Here is a 23260-nt window from a genome sequence, read left to right on the forward strand (position 1 = left end):
TCAACTGCAAGTTTCTGCAGTTGCTCTTCACCAACTTCGTCCTGCAGCCATCGCCTGCATTGTGGGAGGCTCAATTGTCAACCAATAATTAGGGTGTTTTTTCTTTGACCAAAGAAGTGACTGAAACAGGAACCAACTTTGTACGATTCATGTATACAATTGACAAATGAATGTGATATTTGAGGCTCTCTCTAACAAATTAATAGTACAATATATATATATATATATATATATATATATATATATATATATATAAAAATAGTACAATATATTTACAGTTTGTGAGTGTGCGATACGGCTGTTGGAAACATGTTCATTTTGACATTACACTGAGCCATGTTCCACTCAGCCTTTCTGTTGGAAACATGTTCATTTCGACATTACACTGAGCCATGTTCCACTCAGCCTTTCTGTTGGAAACATGTTCATTTCGACATTACACTGAGCCATGTTCCACTCAGCCTTTCTGTTGGAAAACCACATCAGTGTCCGACTTTCGGCTTTTGCAGATGCACCTCACTCGATTTCACTCCTCGACTTGCGTCTGCAGTCGGTTGCTTCAGCCTTCCCACTCAAACGAGTCCATTAGCATTAGCATGAGTCTGCACGTAAATGACTTACTGGCATCTTTCTCGAAGTCAAAGGGTCTTGAGCTATTAGCAAAACTCCAGGTGGCCGAGTTGATGCCTGAGACTGCAGTTTGAATTGTCATTGTTCCGTGGTGTTAAGGTAGCAAACAGACCCCCGAGCAGAAGCACTTGGTGGAAACATTTTAATCAAGAAGAATGTTGTGATTTTGATTCCTGCTGCATATTTTGCTGTTATGCCGAGGATTTTTCAGACAATTAAAGTACGTTGACCTTTTCAAAGAGCATGAGGTTGGTTCATCATTTGGCTCCAAATGAATGATTGGAATACTTGACTTTTTTCACAGCAAAAATTTGGAATATTCATGAAAGGTTACTGGTTCAAGTACCTGAGCTAACAAATCTGTTGATGTGCTCTTGAGCATGGCACCTAAGCCTAATTTGCTCTAGAGGTGCTGTACTACTATGGCTGACCATGTAAAACAGCACATTTACTGCACCTATCTGGTGTATGTGACAATAAAACATCTTTAGACAATGGCTTGACTTGACTGTGAGGTTCTCTGAGGGGATTTTGACTTTGAGCGACTTTAACTTTGAGAAACGTAAAGATTTGGCAGCCATGGAACCTACAAGTTAATAGTAATATGTTGGATTAATGTCTCCATCTCTACCAAAAATAAAAGTTAAAGAAAATAAATAAATAAAATGAAACTGTATTTATGGTGCATTTAAAGTTTGATGTGATTTAGTCCTATTTTTTAACTTAGAATTTTGGTTGAAATGGAGATGTGAATCCAACATATCAGTTATTAATTTGTAGACAAACTGGAATTAAAGCCAGACTCAGTGGCAGATGGAGCTATCCAAGCAGAAGATAATCTCCTTCAAAAGTTTATATTTGGTTTCGTTGACAACCAAACACAATTCAATACGGCTTTTACAACCTGGTTAATAGCCTATTAAAGATCCACTCTCAAACTTTTGTATAATTTCAGACAGTAGTTTTGAAAGTGGTGCTCACGAGCCAAAAATGTTCCCTGTTTTTTGTGTACTACGTCATCCAATTGTGTACCATGTCATCCATTTTCTGTGATATGTTAGGAATTTTGCAATTTGTGTGATATCATACGATTTTTGCTATTCATGATATGCTACGAATCCAATTTGTGTAATATGTAAAGAAATGTTTTGCTCAAGATCCCGCAGTGCATCTTTAACTTGCGGACAAGTTAAAAAAATGACATGTTAGATTCACGTCTCCATCTCAACCAAAAATAAAAGTTGAAGAATAGGATTAAGCCAGTGGCTCAGATGGAATTATCCAAGAAGTTGATACATCTCCTTTAAATGTTGATATTTTGTTGTGTTGTCAACCAAACACAATTCAATATTACTTTTGTAAGACAGTAAATAGCCTAATGTTGAGGCTATCTTACATACAACAGTATTTATTCAACCTTAAAAGAGGAGTAACACATCCATGGCCACATTTTGAGGTTACTGTAGCAATAAATGTCTTCTTATGTAATCATAGAAAGTATGCATGTTCAGTGTCGCAGATCTGTGGAAATCTTCACCATTGCTATAATAATCTACACATAATCTCAAATGGCATTTTTCACTTGGACCATGTACTTTAATGTAATCTCAACTAACTGCAATCCAGGTAATTTGGTTGTGCTATTAGATGAAGCACAGTGATAACATATTAAGTTGTTGTATATATAAACAAAATATCTGACATTGTATTCCAATTTTAATTTTGGTGTGCTTTTAAATGGTTGAAAGCATAGTTATAACACATTGGGAATTAAACACATTTTTGGCTGTCTTTTGAGTGGGTGAAAATAGGTTGGAATCTCATTGTTCAACGTATCTAACAAATATTACCCAATTCTCCACATTGAAATGACTCGGATAGGATAGGCCTACAGTACTACTATATAAATGCTGCAGTACAGGATTTAGAGCCACAGGGAGACACAACACTGAATAGAGCCTAGGATTGAATGCTCATCAGTGAGAGTAAAACAATTACTTGCATTTACACATGAGAGAGGAAAATTAGACACTCACTTGTATACCTGAAAACCAACATCCCTTAAAAAAATAAGAAATCCTTCAACATTCATAATCAATTGATGTCAAATCAAATCAAAGTTTATTAGTCGTGTCCAGTTTCGCATGTCTTGAATGCAATTGTATATTTGACCTCTGTATCGCTTACCCTTGCATGTCATTTGAACTGCCAACTTGAGTCCTTGGATTTTTGTATGGTAACATTATGCAGGAGGGCACCCTTTATTTGTCATCCAGCCTTTTGGCATAAATATAAAACTTCAGATGTCCTAAGTCAGCTGTTTTAATGTAAATGTGAATGGATCCATCATTGTTGCTGTTCCATTAACAGTCAGTGATTAAAACATAGCTTTTGGGTTTAACTCAAACCCTGCGATATAGTCATTGTTGCTTTTTATTCGGTATCCATTTCAGCACTGCCTTCAGCAAGCCGTCTCCCTCAGGCCACATGTCACTGAGGCCAAACTCAAGGAGAAATCCATTGTTCTCTCTCTCTCACTCTCTCTCTCTACCCCTCTCTGACAGAGTCAATGTCTTTATTTAGAAACTGAATTACTGTGAGGAATCAGTGCCAAAGGGCAGGACGCAGTGGTGTGTCGATACTAGCACTGGGAAGTAGAAACACAGAGGTAGTGTGTGTGTGTGTGTGTGTGTGTGTGTGTGTGTGTGTGTGTGTGTGTGTGTGTGTGTGTGTGTGTGTGTGTGTGTGTGTGTGTGTGTGTGTGTGTGTGTGTGTGTGTGTGTGTGTGTGTGTGTGTGTGTATTGTGTGTATTAGAGTAATGTTATAGATGGAGACATCAACAAATTAAGAGAGTGTGCCATGCTGCATATAGAGTGGGGCAGAATAGAAATAGGGAAGACATAGAAAATAGAAAGGGGATCATGTGGAGACTGATAGAAAATAGAAAGGGGATCATGTGGAGACTGATAGAAAATAGAAAGGGGATCATGTGGAGACTGATAGAAAATAGAAAGGGGATCATGTGGAGACTGATAGAAAATAGAAAGGGGATCATGTGGAGACCGATAGAAAATAGAAAGGGGATCATGTGGAGACTGATAGAAAATAGAAAGGGGATCATGTGGAGACCGATAGAAAATAGAAAGGGGATCATGTGGAGACTGATAGAAAATAGAAAGGGGAGCATATGGAGACCGATAGAAAATAGAAAGGGGATCATGTGGAGACCGATAGAAAATAGAAAGGGGATCATGTAGAGACTGATAGAAAATAGAAAGGGGAGCATGTGGAGACTGATAGAAAATAGAAAGGGGATCATGTGGAGACTGATAGAAAATAGAAAGGGGATCATGTAGAGACTGATAGAAAATAGAAAGGGGATCATGTGGAGACTGATAGAAAATAGAAAGGGGAGCATATGGAGACTGATAGAAAATAGAAAGGGGATCATGTGGAGACTGATAGAAAATAGAAAGGGGAGCATATGGAGACTGATAGAAAATAGAAAGGGGATCATGTGGAGACTGATAGAAAATAGAAAGGGGATCATGTGGAGACCGATAGAAAATAGAAAGGGGATCATGTGGAGACTGATAGAAAATAGAAAGGGGATCATGTGGAGACTGATAGAAAATAGAAAGGGGATCATGTGGAGACCGATAGAAAATAGAAAGGGGATCATGTGGAGACTGATAGAAAATAGAAAGGGGATCATGTGGAGACCGATAGAAAATAGAAAGGGGATCATGTGGAGACTGATAGAAAATAGAAAGGGGAGCATATGGAGACCGATAGAAAATAGAAAGGGGATCATGTGGAGACCGATAGAAAATAGAAAGGGGATCATGTAGAGACTGATAGAAAATAGAAAGGGGAGCATGTGGAGACTGATAGAAAATAGAAAGGGGATCATGTGGAGACTGATAGAAAATAGAAAGGGGATCATGTAGAGACTGATAGAAAATAGAAAGGGGATCATGTGGAGACTGATAGAAAATAGAAAGGGGAGCATATGGAGACTGATAGAAAATAGAAAGGGGATCATGTGGAGACTGATAGAAAATAGAAAGGGGAGCATATGGAGACTGATAGAAAATAGAAAGGGGATCATGTGGAGACTGATAGAAAATAGAAAGGGGATCATGTGGAGACCGATAGAAAATAGAAAGGGGATCATGTGGAGACTGATAGAAAATAGAAAGGGGATCATGTGGAGACTGATAGAAAATAGAAAGGGGATCATGTGGAGACTGATAGAAAATAGAAAGGGGATCATGTGGAGACTGATAGAAAATAGAAAGGGGATCATGTGGAGACCGATAGAAAATAGAAAGGGGATCATGTGGAGACTGATAAAAAATAAAAAGGGGATCATGTGGAGACCGATAGAAAATAGAAAGGGGATCATGTGGAGACTGATAGAAAATAGAAAGGGGATCATGTGGAGACTGATAGAAAATAGAAAGGGGATCATGTGGAGACTGATAGAAAATAGAAAGGGGAGCATATGGAGACCGATAGAAAATAGAAAGGGGATCATGTGGAGACCGATAGAAAATAGAAAGGGGATCATGTAGAGACTGATAGAAAATAGAAAGGGGAGCATGTGGAGATTGATAGAAAATAGAAAGGGGATCATGTGGAGACTGATAGAAAATAGAAAGGGGATCATGTGGAGACTGATAGAAAATAGAAAGGGGATCATGTGGAGACTGATAGAAAATAGAAAGGGGAGCATATGGAGACTGATAGAAAATAGAAAGGGGATCATGTGGAGACTGATAGAAAATAGAAAGGGGAGCATATGGAGACTGATAGAAAATAGAAAGGGGAGCATATGGAGACTGATAGAAAATAGAAAGGGGATCATGTGGAGACTGATAGAAAATAGAAAGGGGATCATGTGGAGACCGATAGAAAATAGAAAGGGGATCATGTGGAGACTGATAGAAAATAGAAAGGGGATCATGTGGAGACTGATAGAAAATAGAAAGGGCATCATGTGGAGACTGATAGAAAATAGAAAGGGGAGCATATGGAGACCGATAGAAAATAGAAAGGGGTGCATGTGGAGACTGATAGAAAATAGAAAGGGGATCATGTGGAGACTGATAGAAAATAGAAAGGGGATCATGTGGAGACCGATAGAAAATAGAAATGGGATCATGTGGAGACTGATAGAAAATAGAAAGGGGATCATGTGGAGACTGATAGAAAATAGAAAGGGGATCATGTGGAGACTGATAGAAAATAGAAAGGGGAGCATATGGAGACCGATAGAAAATAGAAAGGGGATCATGTGGAGACCGATAGAAAATAGAAAGGGGATCATGTAAAGACTGATAGAAAATAGAAAGGGGAGCATGTGGAGACCGATAGAAAATAGAAAGGGGATCATGTGGAGACTGATAGAAAATAGAAAGGGGATCATGTGGAGACTGATAGAAAATAGAAAGGGGATCATGTGGAGACTGATAGAAAATAGAAAGGGGAGCATATGGAGACTGATAGAAAATAGAAAGGGGATCATGTGGAGACTGATATAAAATAGAAAGGGGAGCATATGGAGACTGATAGAAAATAGAAAGGGGATCATGTGGAGACTGATAGAAAATAGAAAGGGGATCATGTGGAGACTGATAGAAAATAGAAAGGGGATCATGTGGAGACTGATAGAAAATAGAAAGGGGAGCATATGGAGACCGATAGAAAATAGAAAGGGGATCATGTGGAGACTGATAGAAAATAGAAAGGGGATCATGTGGAGACTGATAGAAAATAGAAAGGGGATCATGTGGAGACTGATAGCAAATAGAAAGGGGAGCATATGGAGACTGATAGAAAATAGAAAGGGGAGCATATGGAGACTGATAGAAAATAGAAAGGGGATCATGTGGAGACTGATAGAAAATAGAAAGGGGATCATGTGGAGACTGACAGAAAATAGAAAGGGGATCATATGGAGACTGATAGAAAATCCCTACCAGAGATAAAGAAAAAAAGAGGGTTGAGAAGTTCAGGTAACTATTTCATCGAATGTAATGAAGAAGTGAGGTCAAAGGTCATAGGTGAAGTATGGGAGTGGGTTTGATGGAAAGGTGGAAGGTGATTGTGTGTGTGTGTGTGTGTGTGTGTGTGTGTGTGTGTGTGTGTGTGTGTGTGTGTGTGTGTGTGTGTGTGTGTGTGTGTGTGTGTGTGTGTGTGTGTGTGTGTGTGTGTGTGTGTGTGTGTGTGTGTGTGTGTGTGTGTGTGTGTGTGTGTGTGTGTTGGGGGGAGGGGTAGAGAGAAATTAAATTGGTGTATGTGTGAGTGAGTTTACCTGTTTGTGTGTGTGTTTGCACCTGCCTGGGTACTGGTGCATGTGTGTGTGCATGCATTTGTGAGCATTTGTATGTGTGTGCAATTGTGTGCATGCGTGCACAAGTCTGCATTATGTGTATGTGTTTGTGTTCTGCCTGTGTGTATGTGCATCTGTCTGTGTATGTACAATGTGTATGACTCTTTCTCCAATACCTTGGACTGGAGCATGTCAGCAATGCTCCATCAAATCAAATCCAATCAAATTGTTTGTCACATGCACCGAATACAGCAAATATAGACTTTACCGTGAAATGCTTACTTACGAGCCCTTTCCCAGCAATGCAGTTAAAAAGTAAGAAAACTAACAAATAGATCAAAATAAAATAGTAACACAATAAAATAACACTAAAATAACAATAACAAGGCTATATGCAGGTTATATACAAAGAGTTGGTACCCAGTCAATGTATTGGGGTACGAGGTAGTTGGGGTGATTGAGGTAATATGTACATGTAGGTTTGGTTAGGTGATTGATTGAGGTAATATGTACATGTAGGTAGGGGCTGAAAAGCAGAAAGTCCGGGTAGCCGTTTACTGTGACTTGGGTGGCTGGAGTCTTTGACAATTTTTAGGGCCTTCCTCTGACACCACCTATTATAGAGGTCTTGGATGGCAGGGAGCTCGGCCCCAGTGATATACTGGGCTGTACACACTCCATGTGGTGTCACCCACCTCGTGTCACACTGTCCCCTTCCCCCTACCTCACCGGGTGTCGCTATGCATTGATCCAACTCTGCCTGTCAGAAGGCTGAGAGAGCTATGGACAGGTGAGTCCTTGACCACTGACAGGTCTATATAGTCACAAGTGTCCATTATCGATAGGAACTGTTCAGTAGAGGGTCTGTGACAGCTGTTGATGGGGACAAAGTGATAGGTGAATCAATGGAGAGATTGGGCTATCATCACTATCTGAAGTGGGGAATATTCACATCACATGCACACGCAGGCAGGCAGGCAGGCAGGCAGGCAGGCAGGCAGGCAGGCAGGCAGGCAGGCAGGCACACAAACACACACATTTTATCTGATAAAAACAGCATTCTACAGTGAATCTCCATGATTCCACAACCACAACATCCAACTACATTCATAACGTGTACCAACCCATGTACACACACACACACACACACGCACAAATGCACACACACGCGCGTGCGCGATACATACGGTATATGCTGTTTAGCAGTGGTGTTTAAATCTTAACTACAAGGCTGGCTGGAATTGCTTTCTTGTCCTGGGGGGAGATTGTTTCATCCAGGAGAGGGCTGTTTGCATTGTTCCCTTATTCTGCACAGCCATTCTCCATCTGATCAGCAGCTCTGATACAGAGGCAATGAATGAATGCCCACCACTACTGAACATTCATCCTGAACACTGGGAGGGGAAAGCCAGAGGAGAACCAGTGAGAACCAGATGAAACAAATGAGAACCATTAATGGGCTAAAGAGTAGTAGAACCTTTCAGCTAAGGAGCAAATGGGAGAAATGTTAAAAGAGATAATTAACATTTCTTGTTAATTTAGAAAATAATATATTTTGCATAGGCAGCAATAGGAGTTTGCCAATAGGAAAGATCCATTCAAAGAATATGTTAAAGGGGATTTATCTGTTTTAGGGTCATGTTCAATAATCATCTTATTTTTGCAGCACATGTGAAATCAAACTGCAATTTGCTTTGCAGAAACGTTAAACAATAGGAGGTCCCTCCAAGAACCAAATAATCAAATCAGTGTTGTGTCTCACCGTGGCTCTAATAACAGTCTCACAGAGCCTGGATGTCATTTCACAGTGCCTCAATAAGGGACAAGATTAAAGCCTGTGATAATGATGATGATAATAACTAGATGCATCTTTTAGCCAGCCGCTTTCCAGGAGCAATCCTGCCTCCTGGCAAAAAATAATACAGGTACACTGGGAAAGAGGGGAAGGGAGGGGAAGAAGCAAGGCGGGGAGACAAATCACGAAAACAATTCCTGGCCAGGAAATGAGTGTTTAGCCTTGCCAGTCAACCCACTGGAGGAATGGATGCATGTGGATATTTACAGGAGGATGCGATGCAGTTATAGCAGGAGAATCTGTCCGAATTTCTCAAAGTGCTGCGTTTGTGTAGTTGACTAGATCATTTGATGGATAAGAACTGAGGGATCTTAGTATGACTGATGATTGCAGAATCTCATCTCAAAGAAGAGACACATGGGAACATTTTCCCTGTTTGCGTTTTATATTGAGGACAGTATGCTGTGTATGCCTTTTCAAATGCTTCGCTCAACTCAACATCAATCTAGAAAGTGAGTTGGGGGTGCCACCAGTGTCAACCAGCCAGACAGTCACCATGGCGCATGCATCTAGTGAACATCACGAGTCACGGCGTCGGCAGCTGGAAATGCCAGGCGGGCATTGGGCAGGGGGTAGACCCCATGGTGGTGGTGTTCAACAACTGTGTCCCAACCCCCGACACAAGCCTGAGGCAGAACCAACCAACACAGCAGGGATTAGAGGGAGGGAAATGGGTCTCACCCGAGTCTCATATGGTTCTGCTCACTGTCGGAATCTATAGCAGAACAACACAAATACGGCCCCTAACCAGGGTTTCCAAACGGAATTGCAGTGTGACACAAACAGTAAAAGCTCCAATACATTTCCTCAATAATTACCATCAAACAGCCAACAACAACTCCCATCTCCAACATCTGATTGACATGTATTTGCCTGTGTAGTCATGAGGAAAGACAGGATGAAAGATGCAGCAAAGCTGTAATTACCGATGATCAGGCATCAGAGGAAAGAGACACAGGAGTCTCAACTGAACCATCAGGTTTTAGATTTGTGCTTGGCCCTATCCGGCGTGATAAATTACCCAACTGACAAACTCAATCAGAAACCTATTCAATCACAAGCCTGTTACCAGATTCAGATTCACATTAAATTAAAAACGATTGATGTCAGCACACAAAGAATAGCCCGCAATTACAAACAACATCGTTCATTTTTGATAAAATGTTATGTGACGTAGGAGCTCCAGTCCGCCCACACTAGTCGCCACTCAACTCCATCATAAACCGTGGAGTTGAGTTTAATAATCGGCTAGTTATACCGTGCATTTGGCGAATAGTAAAATCTCATTAATCAAATGTTCAGGGCAGAGCAATACGACAGCTGTTGCCTCTGTTATCATTAGTTCAGGAATTAACACAGAGGTCCCTCCAAGGACAGAGCCATATAAATATAAATCCTCGGTTTCTCTCCTGTTATCCTGCTCTCCTCTACCTCTTCTCTCCCCTCAGCTCTTCAGTCCTTTATCACCTATATCTTCCTCCTCTTTCTTTCCTCTGCCCTCCTCGTTGCTCTCTCATCTTGTTCTCTCCTCTTATCTCCCCTCTTCTAGACTCTCTCTTCCCATTCTCACTCAGGTAGTTCAGCTAACACTGTCCATGGTGCTGAAATCAACCTTGCCGCCCATCTCAATGCACTGTGTGTGTATGTACTCTCTGTCCGTGTCTGTACTGATGAAAAAACAAGTCAATGGCCATGTCTTCGTGACTATACTTACAGTACTATATTATGCAACATGGGATAATAACACAATTCAATTCATGATAATGACAGTCCATTGAAAGAACACAGTTTACCCTTGTCATAAGGATAGTAAAGACACGACACACTGTTAGCTAAATGTTCGGATTAGGAAAACATTTCATACACATTTTGGTGGGACATAGAAGGTGCTATGACAGCTCATATGTATAACTCTGTATTGGTTGTACAGTAAGCAAGGTCTCACTAAAGAATATATTCTTATATACTCTTCATTTTAAAGGGACTTCCTGGATAAAGAATCAAATAAATCCAATCAAATACTGTTTAATACAGCAGGAAGTTGAATACAGTGTACTTCAGCTAAGGGATGTGTCTATTGTCCCTGTTCTCAGCGTTTATGGAAGGTGAACATCGCCTGACAAACCATCAGGAACTCATTATCATTGAAACCCCAAATACGTTTACATAACGTGTCGCTAAACTAGGGCGATCTCATATTAAACTGGATTGCATAATCCTACCCATTATACTGTCCACCCTAATCTAATGATCTTGTACCTGGGCCGTCTGGATTAGCTCAAATCAAATCAAAATGCAACATGATGTCCAGAGAGGTATCCTTAAATGTCCCCAGAGGGTCAGACTGTTTACCAACTCAGGCCACATACTGGAATACCCTGTACAAGAAAAAGGTTGTCTTTGCAATCATGGCCATATAATCATTCTTATCTCGAAATTGACTAAATCACTTCTCACCTGACCTCTGTCTTCACTGTTCAAACCAATGTGTAGTGAGCATTTAGTTCAAAATTGAAGTCTAGCTTTCTTATGGATTTCAATCCATTCATTTCAAAATGAGCCCACCATGTCAAACAAATACCACTATTTATTCAAGATAGTTGAATGTTTTATTTAATGATGACAGCCTTGGTAAGGACATCAGGCTTGGTAATAGGCAGATGGTTCAGTGGCATTAAATGACAAATCGTTCTCATTTATGGTGATTTACCTAAAAATATGGAAATATGGGCAACCATTTTTCCACGGTATATTTGGCTGCTGGTGCCATTGGCTGCCAGCATGGGTCCAATGTCAACTTGCTAATGTAAGGACCACAATGGAAATAAGTTGCAAACTTGTTTGTGGTGATCTTAAACGTTGTGCATCCACTTACACAGCTCAGTTATGTTTTCAAATGGTCAAATAAATGAAACCAAATCAAAATGTGCTGCCTTAGAGCCACCAGATAAGTTTCAGCTAGCTGAGAACCAGAACTAAAGTAATGACACCGCCCTGTACTGAGAAAATCCAAAGTTGCTTATCCGTCTACGACTAGTTGACCTCCGCTACACCTTTAACACAGAGAGAGATGAAATACCAACTACAGGTTTCTTTGGCAGAAGGATTAAATCAAATCCCACATTTCATATAAAATCCTTACCTAAGCTTTAGGGTGTCTGTTGCAATGCTATCTACTTTCTGATCTTTCAGTCAGAAACCTCCTCTCTTCAAAGTTGTTATCTTGGCACCGCTAAACGATTATCCTTATTGAGAGGTCCTGCTTATCAGGCCAAAATATGTCGGCTGGAAGATTAGACCTGTCTTCAACAGCTGATGGTGAGGAAATGTGAAATTATCTACTGGGTATGTCTTAACATGTCAAGGTAGGCATGACAAGGAAGTGTATGCAAGCAATCTCCGGCGATAGGACAGATATGTATGGTAGACTGAGGATAACATCAAAGGGGCCAGCTACCCCAACAAAAAGCCTGGGGGGCCTCTGAAATGAGATGTGTGTGTGAAGTTGTTTCAGCATTTCTGCTGCTGGCAACAATTTGCCCTTTGTTGATCCTTCTAGCTCTGACCACACACATATCTACAGTTCCAAAACATTTCCTCCCCCATTCCACCAGTGTTTTGCCACTGCCACTCCACTATGGTAGAGGGAAAAGCAAGGCCACTGTTCCTCCTGCAGCTAGCCAGTGGTGCAAGCTAATACGACCCCTTTATGACCCCAGTTCATTTCACACATATGCTCTCTGACACGGACTGAGCTCCAATAGGGGGGTTGAAAAGTCCCTTAATAACCTCTTAGGGTCTTCTATCACCTCTTTTGAAACTTAAATGTGATTACTATTGATCAGATACTTTTACACAGCATTCCCCCCGAGAACAATATTACAGTCATATTAGTATGATTGACCATGCATCAAAGCGGGTCAAAGAAGGTCACACTTTCTTACAGTGTGCCCTAGGGCCATTACTTTCTGGTTACAGCCTAGACTGGATGGTTTGTGCCCTAGGGCTATTACCTTCTGGTTACAGCCTAGACTGGATGGTTTGTGCCCTAGGACTATTACCTTCTGGTTACAGCCTAGACTGGATGGTTTGTGCCCTAGGGCTATTACCTTCTGGTTACAGCCTAGACTGGATGGTTTGTGCCCTAGGACCATTACCTTCTGGTTACAGCCTAGACTGGATGGTTTGTGCCCTAGGACTATTACCTTCTGGTTACAGCCTAGACTGGATGGTTTGTGCCCTAGGACTATTACCTTCTGGTTACAGCCTAGACTGGATGGTTTGTGCCCTAGGACTATTACCTTCTGGTTACAGCCTAGACTGGGTGGTTTGTGCCCTAGGGCCATTACCTTCTGGTTACAGCCTAGACTGGATGGTTTGTGCCCTAGGACTATTACCTTCTGGTTACAGCCTAGACTGGATGGTTTGTGCCCTAGGGCCATTACCTTCTGGTTACAGCCGAGACTGGATGGTTTGTGCCCTAGGGCCATTACCTTCTGGTTACAGCCTAGACTGGATGGTTTGTGCCCTAGGACTATTACCTTTTGGTTACAGCCTAGACTGGATGGTTTGTGCCCTAGGGCCATTACCTTCTGGTTACAGCCTAGACTGGATGGTTTGTGCCCTAGGGCTATTACCTTCTGGTTACAGCCTAGACTGGATGGTTTGTGCCCTAGGACTATTACCTTCTGGTTACAGCCTAGACTGGATGGTTTGTGCCCTAGGACTATTACCTTCTGGTTACAGCCTAGACTGGATGGTTTGTGCCCTAGGGCCATTACCTTCTGGTTACAGCCTAGACTGGATGGTTTGTGCCCTAGGACTATTACCTTCTGGTTACAGCCTAGACTGGATGGTTTGTGCCCTAGGGCCATTACCTTCTGGTTACAGCCTAGACTGGATGGTTTGTGCCCTAGGACTATTACCTTTTGGTTACAGCCTAGACTGGATGGTTTGTGCACTAGGGCCATTACCTTCTGGTTACAGCCTAGACTGGATGGTTTGTGCCCTAGGGCTATTACCTTCTGGTTACAGCCTAGACTGGATGGTTTGTGCCCTAGGACTATTACCTTCTGGTTACAGCCTAGACTGGATGGTTTGTGCCCTAGGACTATTACCTTCTGGTTACAGCCTAGACTGGATGGTTTGTGCCCTAGGGCCATTACCTTCTGGTTACAGCCTAGACTGGATGGTTTGTGCCCTAGGACTATTACCTTCTGGTTACAGCCTAGACTGGATGGTTTGTGCCCTAGGGCCATTACCTTCTGGTTACAGCCTAGACTGGATGGTTTGTGCCCTAGGACTATTACCTTCTGGTTACAGCCTAGACTGGATGGTTTGTGCCCTAGGGCCATTACCTTCTGGTTACAGCCTAGACTGGATGGTTTGTGCCCTAGGGCCATTACCCTCTGGTTACAGCCTAGACTGGATGGTTTGTGCCCTAGGGCTATTACCTTCTGGTTACAGCCTAGACTGGATGGTTTGTGCCCTAGGACTATTACCTTCTGGTTACAGCCTAGACTGGATGGTTTGTGCCCTAGGGCCATTACCTTCTGGTTACAGCCTAGACTGGATGGTTTGTGCCCTAGGACTATTACCTTCTGGTTACAGCCTAGACTGGATGGTTTGTGCCCTAGGACTATTACCTTCTGGTTACAGCCTAGACTGGATGGTTTGTGCCCTAGGACCATTACCTTCTGGTTACAGCCTAGACTGGATGGTTTGTGCCCTAGGGCCATTACCTTCTGGTTACAGCCTAGACTGGATGGTTTGACTCAATTGTACAGTAAGAACAGAGAAAGTTGTCACCTCTTCTCATGTCTATGTTTACAAAAAAAAACTCTGAATTCATCACAACTGTATCTGTTTCTCGAGTCCAAAAACACATCAGACATATTTATTGACCCTTGTTAGCTTTAAGGGTATAGAAATGTGCTCTACATGCACACACTGAATGAGAGGCTGCCAGTGGTAGGAGAGGAAGTACTTATGTAACCCCTTCCTGTGTACGCTTCCTGTGAATCAGCTACCCCCAGCCAAATCAGTAGGCTGGGTCAGAGAGGTTAACCAATGGGGAACCAAGCTGCTGAGGCAGGCACTTTAAAAACAAGAAAAACTTTGACAGGATCGGTGAAAGGGAACAGAGGGGAGGGTATGGTTTTCAGTTACTGCACAGCTGAGATTGGGAGCGATTGATTATGAAAATCAGTTGGAGCGAGGGAGGAGAAAAGAGAAAAAGGGAGAGAGGAGAGGAGGATGTGGACTACAATGAAAAGACAAAGAGGTGGTGACATAGACATATTACAGGCATTTGTTTCTTCATTAGAGGCCTGTCCTTTAGACTGCTGCCTTGGACAGGAATTAGAACAACATTTGTCCACAGCACTACATGAAGGAGGGAGGGAGTTGTAGTGTATAGGAGAAAGCCTCCGCACACTGCTGAATCCTGGAAGGAACAGTACAGTGCCTCATGAGACTGACCTTGAGAATGATGTTAAAGTCACAGTGAATATCAATACATGATAACATATGACCAATATTAACCATTCTAAGGCCCTAGTCTCTGATACAGTAGAAAAGCAAATTGACCATGTTTTTGCTTTGTTGTTTGACCACCTATTTTAATATTCAGCAAGAAGATTGCATGATAATTCATATGTGAATCATATTCCACACTATGTTTAATTGTATGTAGATAGAAAGTGGACATAGATATTTTTATGGATAAACGTGATAATTGCATGAATAATGACACTGTCAAAATTGATAATTGGATATTCTACTACAGGCCTGTATGTCTCTTTGGTCAGGTTACAACCTTGAAAATAAAACAAATAGACATGATCGTTTCAACCAGCTTTAGTCTTCATTCCTAGAGACAGTATCATCACATGAGAGGATGAGTGTGATGTCTAACACACAGAGGATTTGCACCTTTTCCAGGTCATCCTCTGTACCTCCCCAAAACAAAACAAATAAAACTATTTTTGGCTACTGTCCCAGAATGCACCTGGCTGATTGACTGACAGGCTATTTACTGAGGATGTTAACGGAGAAGGCGCTAGTGCATTTATATACATGTAAGCTAGCCCGCTCGCTGAAGCCACGCCAGTAACAAATAATTCCTCACGTTGACAGGTTGCCATCTCTCCTAATTTCCGGCAGACTGTGCCGACATATTTGCATTCGGCTCGGATTAAACAGCTGAGAAAATGAGCTCCCAATCAATTTTCCAAAGGAAAACACTGGGGCCCTGTTCACCCATTTCTCCCCCTACAGAAGATACTGCCATCCATCTAAAACAGACAAGAGGGTGCACTGGTCCTAGGGGAGATAACTCAGGAAACAACCTGTGCAGGAACAGAAAGCCACAGCAAACCGATACAATCGTGCGCAAGCCCACACACACACACACACACACACACACACACACACACAGTATATAATCGCACGCATGCATACACACACAATCGTGACTGCGCACACACACACATGCACGCATACGCACACAATCATGCACATAATAGCACACAAAGATGCCTACACACACTTACTCAAAAGCACAGACTCACACACTTTGTGAAGAAAGTCACCCTAACGCACACCCTAACACAAGAAATATATGATCAGCGAAATAAAGAAATTATCTATGGTTGTCAAAACAAATCATTAGCCTTGCAACCAACCCCTCCCTAAAAATACATGAGTCAGCTGCTACGTTTGCATACACATTGATGCACATTATTGATAGCAAAATGTTCAAGGCATTTCAATGAGGGAGCATTCATTCTTGAGGTTATCAGTAATAGAGAACGCCAAGAGAGGAGAAAAGCATTAAAGAAACAGTCAAGACAGAACATCTATTAGATACCGTCAGTCTCAACCAGACCAGCTGCTCAGGAAACAGCATACAAGTGGTCATGTAGTCACAAAAACAGTTTGAAGTCTGTTTTGTGTCTGTATTTTCTCCTGTCTGATTTGGCAGCTTAATGCCACGATGGATACCATTGACAAAGCACCGGTTTCATGAATGAATTCGCCACGCTTTCTCTCTCTCACAGTGAGGGTGGCTCTGTTGGGGTGGTGCTATCAGGACTAGACAGGTGTTATTCATAGGGCTGGCTTTATCCCTAATGCGATAAAGGAGTTTATTTTTGGAGGTCATTTCTCCACTCAGTGTCTGGCGCAGTGAGTGGATCTGGGATATGGATAGAGCTACCTCTAGTGGAGATAAACCAGAACTACCTCTAGTGGAGAGAAACCAGAACTACCTCTAGTGGAGAGAAACCAGAACTACCTCTAGTGGAGAGAAACCAGAACTACCTCTAGTGGAGAGAAACCAGAACTACCTCTAGTGGAGAGAAACCAGAACTACCTCTAGTGGAGAGAAACCAGAACTAACGTCATTAATTTGGAGTAGGAAAATGTTTGGTATGGGGTTCTTCTGTGCTATTTTTACTGAATGGTTGGGTAAGGCTTCTAATACACAACACGTTCACTTTGAGTGCAAAATGGTAGAGATCTGTTACAGTAACAGCAAGTTAATAAACTGTTCTCTAAAACAATAGAGCCTTGCAAATTAAAATGACATAGAAAGTCATATCAAAGTGTAATAATTACAAATACAAATAATTGTCTGGAACAAAATGTGTTTATTGTGAAATTGGCTTGATGCTGCTGTGATGTTTAAAACAGTGATAGAAAATAATCAGATACTATAACCTGGAGGGTAGCCAATATAGTTTCTGCTTCCAAGTCCAAAGACAGTATGAATGTGCCCTTGACTAGGGTACATAACCTGTTGGCACAGACAAATATGTGGCTGGATAAATTAAAAGTGTGCCTTGGAACAGCAGCAGTTGCCAAACATAGAAATTGAAGTTATTAATCACTATTGCTGTGCCCATAATCCTGTTCTTTCCTAGGTCGAAATCTCGAAATCTCCCAATGTACATAAATAAGATGGGCAAAGACTTCTATGCTGTTCCAGGTTGACATGACATGGACAGCTAACGGTTCCCTTTGTATCATTCAGGTGTTGCTTGACTGAGTGGTTTTATGACGAAGGTGCAGAGGAGACCCCAGTGGTCGCTGGTAAAGCGTTGACAGTCATTCAACCTCTCCAGGCCCACCAGGGTGATGCCATCTGGGCTGACCTTTGACCCCTCGCCGGCCTGCCTCAGGAAGATGCGGTCGAAGCGCAGGCGTGCGGGGAAAGGGAGGTCCTTGTTGTCATTGGTGACACAGTCCCAGGTGTACCGGCAGTCTTCCGGCTGGCCCAGGGACTCCCATACGTCACAGATGCTCTCGGGTAGACCGCCCTGGTTCTTCACCTGGAAACACACACAGACACGTTGCAGACATACACACATGATGTACATGTCAAACACATCGCTCGCTCTCTCCCTGTCTCACCTCCCAGTCCCTGAGGTTGGTGTCTCCCCCAAAGATGACGCTGTGGTCCTGGGGCTGCTCCCTCATTGTCTTCCACACCGTCCTCAGCTGGTTCTGGCGTTCCAGGGATTGGGGCTTCATGCTCTCCATGTGGGACGTCATCACACACAGCGGATGGCCAAGGAAAGAAACCTGGTCCACGACAGAGAGAGCAGAGAGACACTGAGTAAGGGCAGAATCGTAACTTGAGATCTGCATGTGTAACTTGAGTATCTGTGCACATTTTCTATTACTTAATGACATTTGATGGAATGAGAGACGACGGGAAAAGATAAAGCAAGGTACAGAGAGAGTTCTTACATGGGCCATAAGCAGATTTCTCCTCATCTCTGTGGTAGGGTAATTCACTATGCTACTCTCCAGAAGTTGAACTCTGGACTTCCTCAGCAGTATGACAGTGAAATAGCTTCTGTCACTACCTAGGATGGACCATATCAACATAACACAGGAAGGATAACCATAAACACAGTACATAATTACAGTCATATAATCCACAATTGCATTGATGTCATACTGAGAGATTATTTAAAAAATATTATTAAAGACATTTTATTTTTATAATGTTATTGCTTACCCGGCAACAGATGATACGGCTTCAGAACCTGCTGTAAAACCTGGTAAATTGGTGAAATAACCTCTTGCAGTAGCACAATGTCGGGGTGGTACCTTCAAGGGAGAAAGAACATGAGAAATCAACACAACGCTATTTCACTGCTTAAGATGTTGTTTAATGACTCGTAAACATATAATTTTTTTCTGTGACTTGACCAGGCAGTTAATGAAAAAAAAGAACATTCTTTTTGATGAAAAATAAAGGTTCATATGTGCAGTTTTAAAAGGGAGGGTAAAAAGAATTTACTCCGTGACAAAAGTGAATAAGAAAATTTTGCCGAAGATGAATCTAGGACAGACTTCAAAAGCAATGCGCCAAAATCTCATTAACTGTGACGACTGTCTCCCTTCTATTGGTCACAGCTTCTCTCCACGCAGTGGGGGGGTGGGTTACGGGAATGACACACAAACTTCTCATCCTAAAAACTATATGACGAAATGTGTTGTGTGTTGATGTGACTCACTTGATCAGGTAGTCCAGTAGCCTTGAGAGACGTTCCTTGATATCGTTCAGGTCCAGGCCGTCTATGTTCCAGGTCAGAAGGGAAAGTTTGTTTGGATCTCCCTTTTTCTTAGGTTTGTCCTCGTCTGAAGATGACTGTGATGACTGATCTGGCTGTTCTGGTGATGACTGTTGTGGAGATGACTGATCTGGCTGTTCTGGTGATGACTGTTGTGGAGATGACGGATCTGGCTGATCTGGTGAAGACTGTTGTGGAGATGACTGATCTGTGGATAACCGGGTTGGAGGACCCTGATCTGGATGTGGTTGGGCTTGAGGTGGCTGCTCCTTTGACTGGGTTAGGGAGAGATGGTCTAAAGGTGGTTGGCCTAGGTTAGGGTGCACTGGATTGGGTTGCTCTGGTTGGGCTTGATTGGGTAGCGCTGAAGGGAGCGTGGCTGGGTTTTGATGCCCTGTAGGTGGTTGGGCAGAGTTACATTGTGCTGGTTTGGGTGTCTCTGGTTTGGGTTGCTCCGGGATAGGTTGCTCTGGTGTAGGTTTCTCTCGATTAGATTGCCCTAAGGGTGGGTCAGCTTGCACTGATGGGGATTGGGCTGGGTTAGATTCCTCTGATTGTGGTTGAACCAGGACAGACTGCAATGGGGCAGATTTGTCCATCTCTCCCTCCTTGTCCTCCATCTTCTCGGCACTCCTCTTTTTCTTTCCTCTCTTCTTCTTTCTCCCCTTGGAATTTCCAGGGGCTGTAACCTGTTGGAGGGAGTCACTCGTTTGGTTCTTATTGCCATCTGCTGGCCTGTTTATGTAGGTATCATAAGAGGATCACAAGAGAGGTATTAGTTAATCCCCCCAAAAAAGACTGACTTTACAAAATGCCAGACACCTATAATAATATGGCCTCTGATTTAGTAGATGCTTTCTTTAATCCAAATTGATCGCTAACATGATTCAGTGTTGTATGTGGATCGCGCAGGAATCAAACCCACCACATACCAGGTGTTGTCACACCGTGCCCCCACCGACATAGCCTATAACCTATCGCAAACATATCTGGCTTGTCACTTACCTTTCCACTGAGTCTTGTTGCTTGTCCCCCATCTCTGTTCACTTTTTCACAACTGTTTCACCCATGGGAACAAAAACTGCATTCAGCTCCACTTACTCCCAACTGACAGAGTAGGCCTTACAGGTCCTTTCCAAATAAGGTGACATGTAAGTTAGGCTGCTTACTTAACACTACATGCTATATAGTAATGCAGATTTTCAAATTCAGACTATAAAATAAATACTACTATTTTCATGACGGACCATGGATTGCAGTAGAAATTCAGACTGGAAACTTTGGTTTCGATTCTTCGTAAATACGCCCCCTCTCGAGAGAAACCATTCCGTCACTGGGTGAAACTGAAAGTGACCCGGCAAGGGCCGCACAATAATAATAACAATAATAAAAGGTGTTCTAATTGTTTGTTGTTTTGTTTGTACTTTATGTATTTATTTATTTTTTAAATGGGGGGGGGGGGCATTTCTGTACCAACTCTGTTGATAGTCCTATTTGAAAATCGAATAAATATATGGATTAAAACAAGTATCAAGTTATATAATAATAATAATAATAGGTATAATGTTGATAATGTTTGAACACACCTATTCATTCCAGGGTTTTTCTTTATTTTTACTATTTCATACATTATAGAACAATAGTTGAAGACATCAAAACTATGAAATAACACATATGGAATCATGTAGTAACCAAAAAAATAGTTAAACAAAACAAAATCTATTTTATATTTGAGATTCTTCAAAGTAGCTTCCCTTTACCTTGATGACAGCTTTGCACACTCTTGGCATTCTCTCAACCAGCTTCATGAGGTAGTCACCTGGAATGCATTTCAATTAACAGGTGTGCCTTGTTCAAAGTTTATTTGTGGAATTTCTTACCTTCTTTATGCGTTTGAGCCAATCAGTTGTGTTGTGACAAGGTAGGGGTGGTATACAGAAGATAGCCATATTTGGTAAAATACCAAGTCCATATTATGACAAGAACAGCTCAAATAAGCAAAGCGTAACGACAGTCCATCATTACTTCCAGACATCAAGTCAATCTGGAAAATGTCAAGAACTTTGAAAGTTTCTTCAAGTGCAGTCACAAAAACCATCAAGCACTATGATGAAACTCTCATGAGGACCACCACAGGAAAGGAAGACCCAGAGTTACCTCTGCTGCAGAGGATAATTATATTAGAGTTACCAGCCTCAGAAATTGCAGCCCAAATAAATGCTTCACAGAGGTCAAGTAACAGACACATGTCAACATCAACTGTTCAGAGGAGATTGCGTGAATCAGACCTTCATGGTCGAATTGCTGCAAAGAAACCACTACTAAAGGACATCAATAAGAAGAAGAGACTTGCTTTGGCTAAGAAACACGAGCAATGGACATTAGACCGGTGGAAATCTGTCCTTTGGTCTGATGAGTCCAAATTTGAGACTTTTGGTTCCAACCACTGTGTCTTTGTGAGACACAGAGTAGATGAACAGATGAGCTCTGCATGTGTGGTTCCCACCGTGAAGCATGGAGGAGCAGGTGTGATGGTGTGGGGGTGCTTTGCTGGAGACACTGTCTGTGATTTATTTAGAATTCAAGGCACACTTAATTAGCATGGCTACCACAGCATTCTGCGGCGATACGCCATCCCATCTGGTTTGCGCTTAGTGGGACTATCATTTGTTTTTCAACAGGACAATGACCCAAAACACACCTCCAGGCTGTGTAAGGGCTATTTGAACAAGGAGAGTAATGGAGTGCTGCATCAGATGACCTGGCATCTACAATCACCCGACCTCAACCCAATTGAGATGGTTTGGGATGAGTTGGACCGCAGAGTGAAGGAAAAGCAGCCAACAAGTGATCAGCATATGTGGGAACTCCTTCAAGACTGTTGGAAAAGCATTCCTCGTGAAGCTGGTTGAGAGAATGCCAAGAGTGTGCAAAGCTGTCATCAAGGCAAAGGGTGGCTACTTTGAAGAATCTCAAATGTAAAATACACTGCTCAAAAAAATAAAGGGAACACTTAAACAACACAATGTAACTCCAAGTCAATCACACTTCTGTGAAATCAAACTGTCCACTTAGGAAGCAACACTGATTGACAATAAATTTCACATACTGTTGTGCAAATGGAATAGACAACAGGTGGAAATTATAGGCAATTAGCAAGACACCCCCAATAAAGGAGTGGTTCTGCAGGTGGTGACCACAGACCACTTCTCAGTTCCTATGCTTCCTGGCTGATGTTTTGGTCACTTTTGAATGCTGGCGGTGCTTTCACTCTAGTGGTAGCATGAGACGGAGTCTACAACCCACACAAGTGGCTCAGGTAGTGCAGCTCATCCAGGATGGCACATCAATGCGAGCTGTGGCAAGAAGGTTTGCTGTGTCTGTCAGTGTTGTGTCCAGAGCATGGAGGCGCTACCAGGAGACAGGCCAGTACATCAGGAGACGTGGAGGAGGCCGTAGGAGGGCAACAACCCAGCAGCAGGACCGCTATCTCCGCCTTTGTGCAAGGAGGAGCACTGCCAGAGCTTTGCAAAATGACCTCCAGCAGGCCACAAATGTGCATGTGTCTGCTCAAACGGTCAGAAACAGACTCCATTAGGGTGTTATGAGGGCCCGACGTCCACAGGTGAGGGTTGTGCTTACAGCCCAACACCGTGCAGGACGTTTGGCATTTGCCAGAGAACACGAAGATTGGCAAATTCGCCACTGGCGCCCTGTGCTCTTCACAGATGAAAGCAGGTTCACACGCACATGTGACAGACGTGACAGAGTCTGGAGACGCCGTGGAGAACGTTCTGCTGCCTGCAACATCCTCCAGCATGACCGGTTTGGCGGTGGGTCAGTCATGGTGT

General features: G+C 42.5%; 1 protein-coding gene across 2 annotated transcripts; it reads right to left on the reverse strand.

Annotated features, from left to right (window-relative positions):
* Nucleotides 1-17454: 17454 nt before the first annotated feature.
* On the reverse strand, nt 17455-20738 carry LOC139573627 (tyrosyl-DNA phosphodiesterase 2-like). 2 transcript variants are annotated; one of them, XM_071397293.1, is made up of 6 exons: nt 20415-20738; nt 19353-20144; nt 18851-18942; nt 18577-18695; nt 18238-18408; nt 17455-18155 (listed from the first exon to the last, which is right to left on the reverse strand). In XM_071397293.1, exons 1-6 carry the CDS (start codon nt 20444-20446, stop codon nt 17850-17852), a joined length of 1512 nt encoding a protein of 503 aa, XP_071253394.1. In that variant the 5' UTR covers nt 20447-20738; the 3' UTR covers nt 17455-17849. The 2 variants fall into 2 exon arrangements, with proteins under 2 accessions (XP_071253394.1, XP_071253395.1); XM_071397294.1 differs by having other exon boundaries at nt 19353-20098; nt 20415-20707.
* Between the last annotated feature and the right edge of the window lie 2522 nt (nt 20739-23260).

This window comes from Salvelinus alpinus, chromosome 4, assembly GCF_045679555.1.
Source record: "Salvelinus alpinus chromosome 4, SLU_Salpinus.1, whole genome shotgun sequence".
In the NCBI taxonomy this organism is placed as follows: Eukaryota; Metazoa; Chordata; class Actinopteri; order Salmoniformes; family Salmonidae; genus Salvelinus; species Salvelinus alpinus.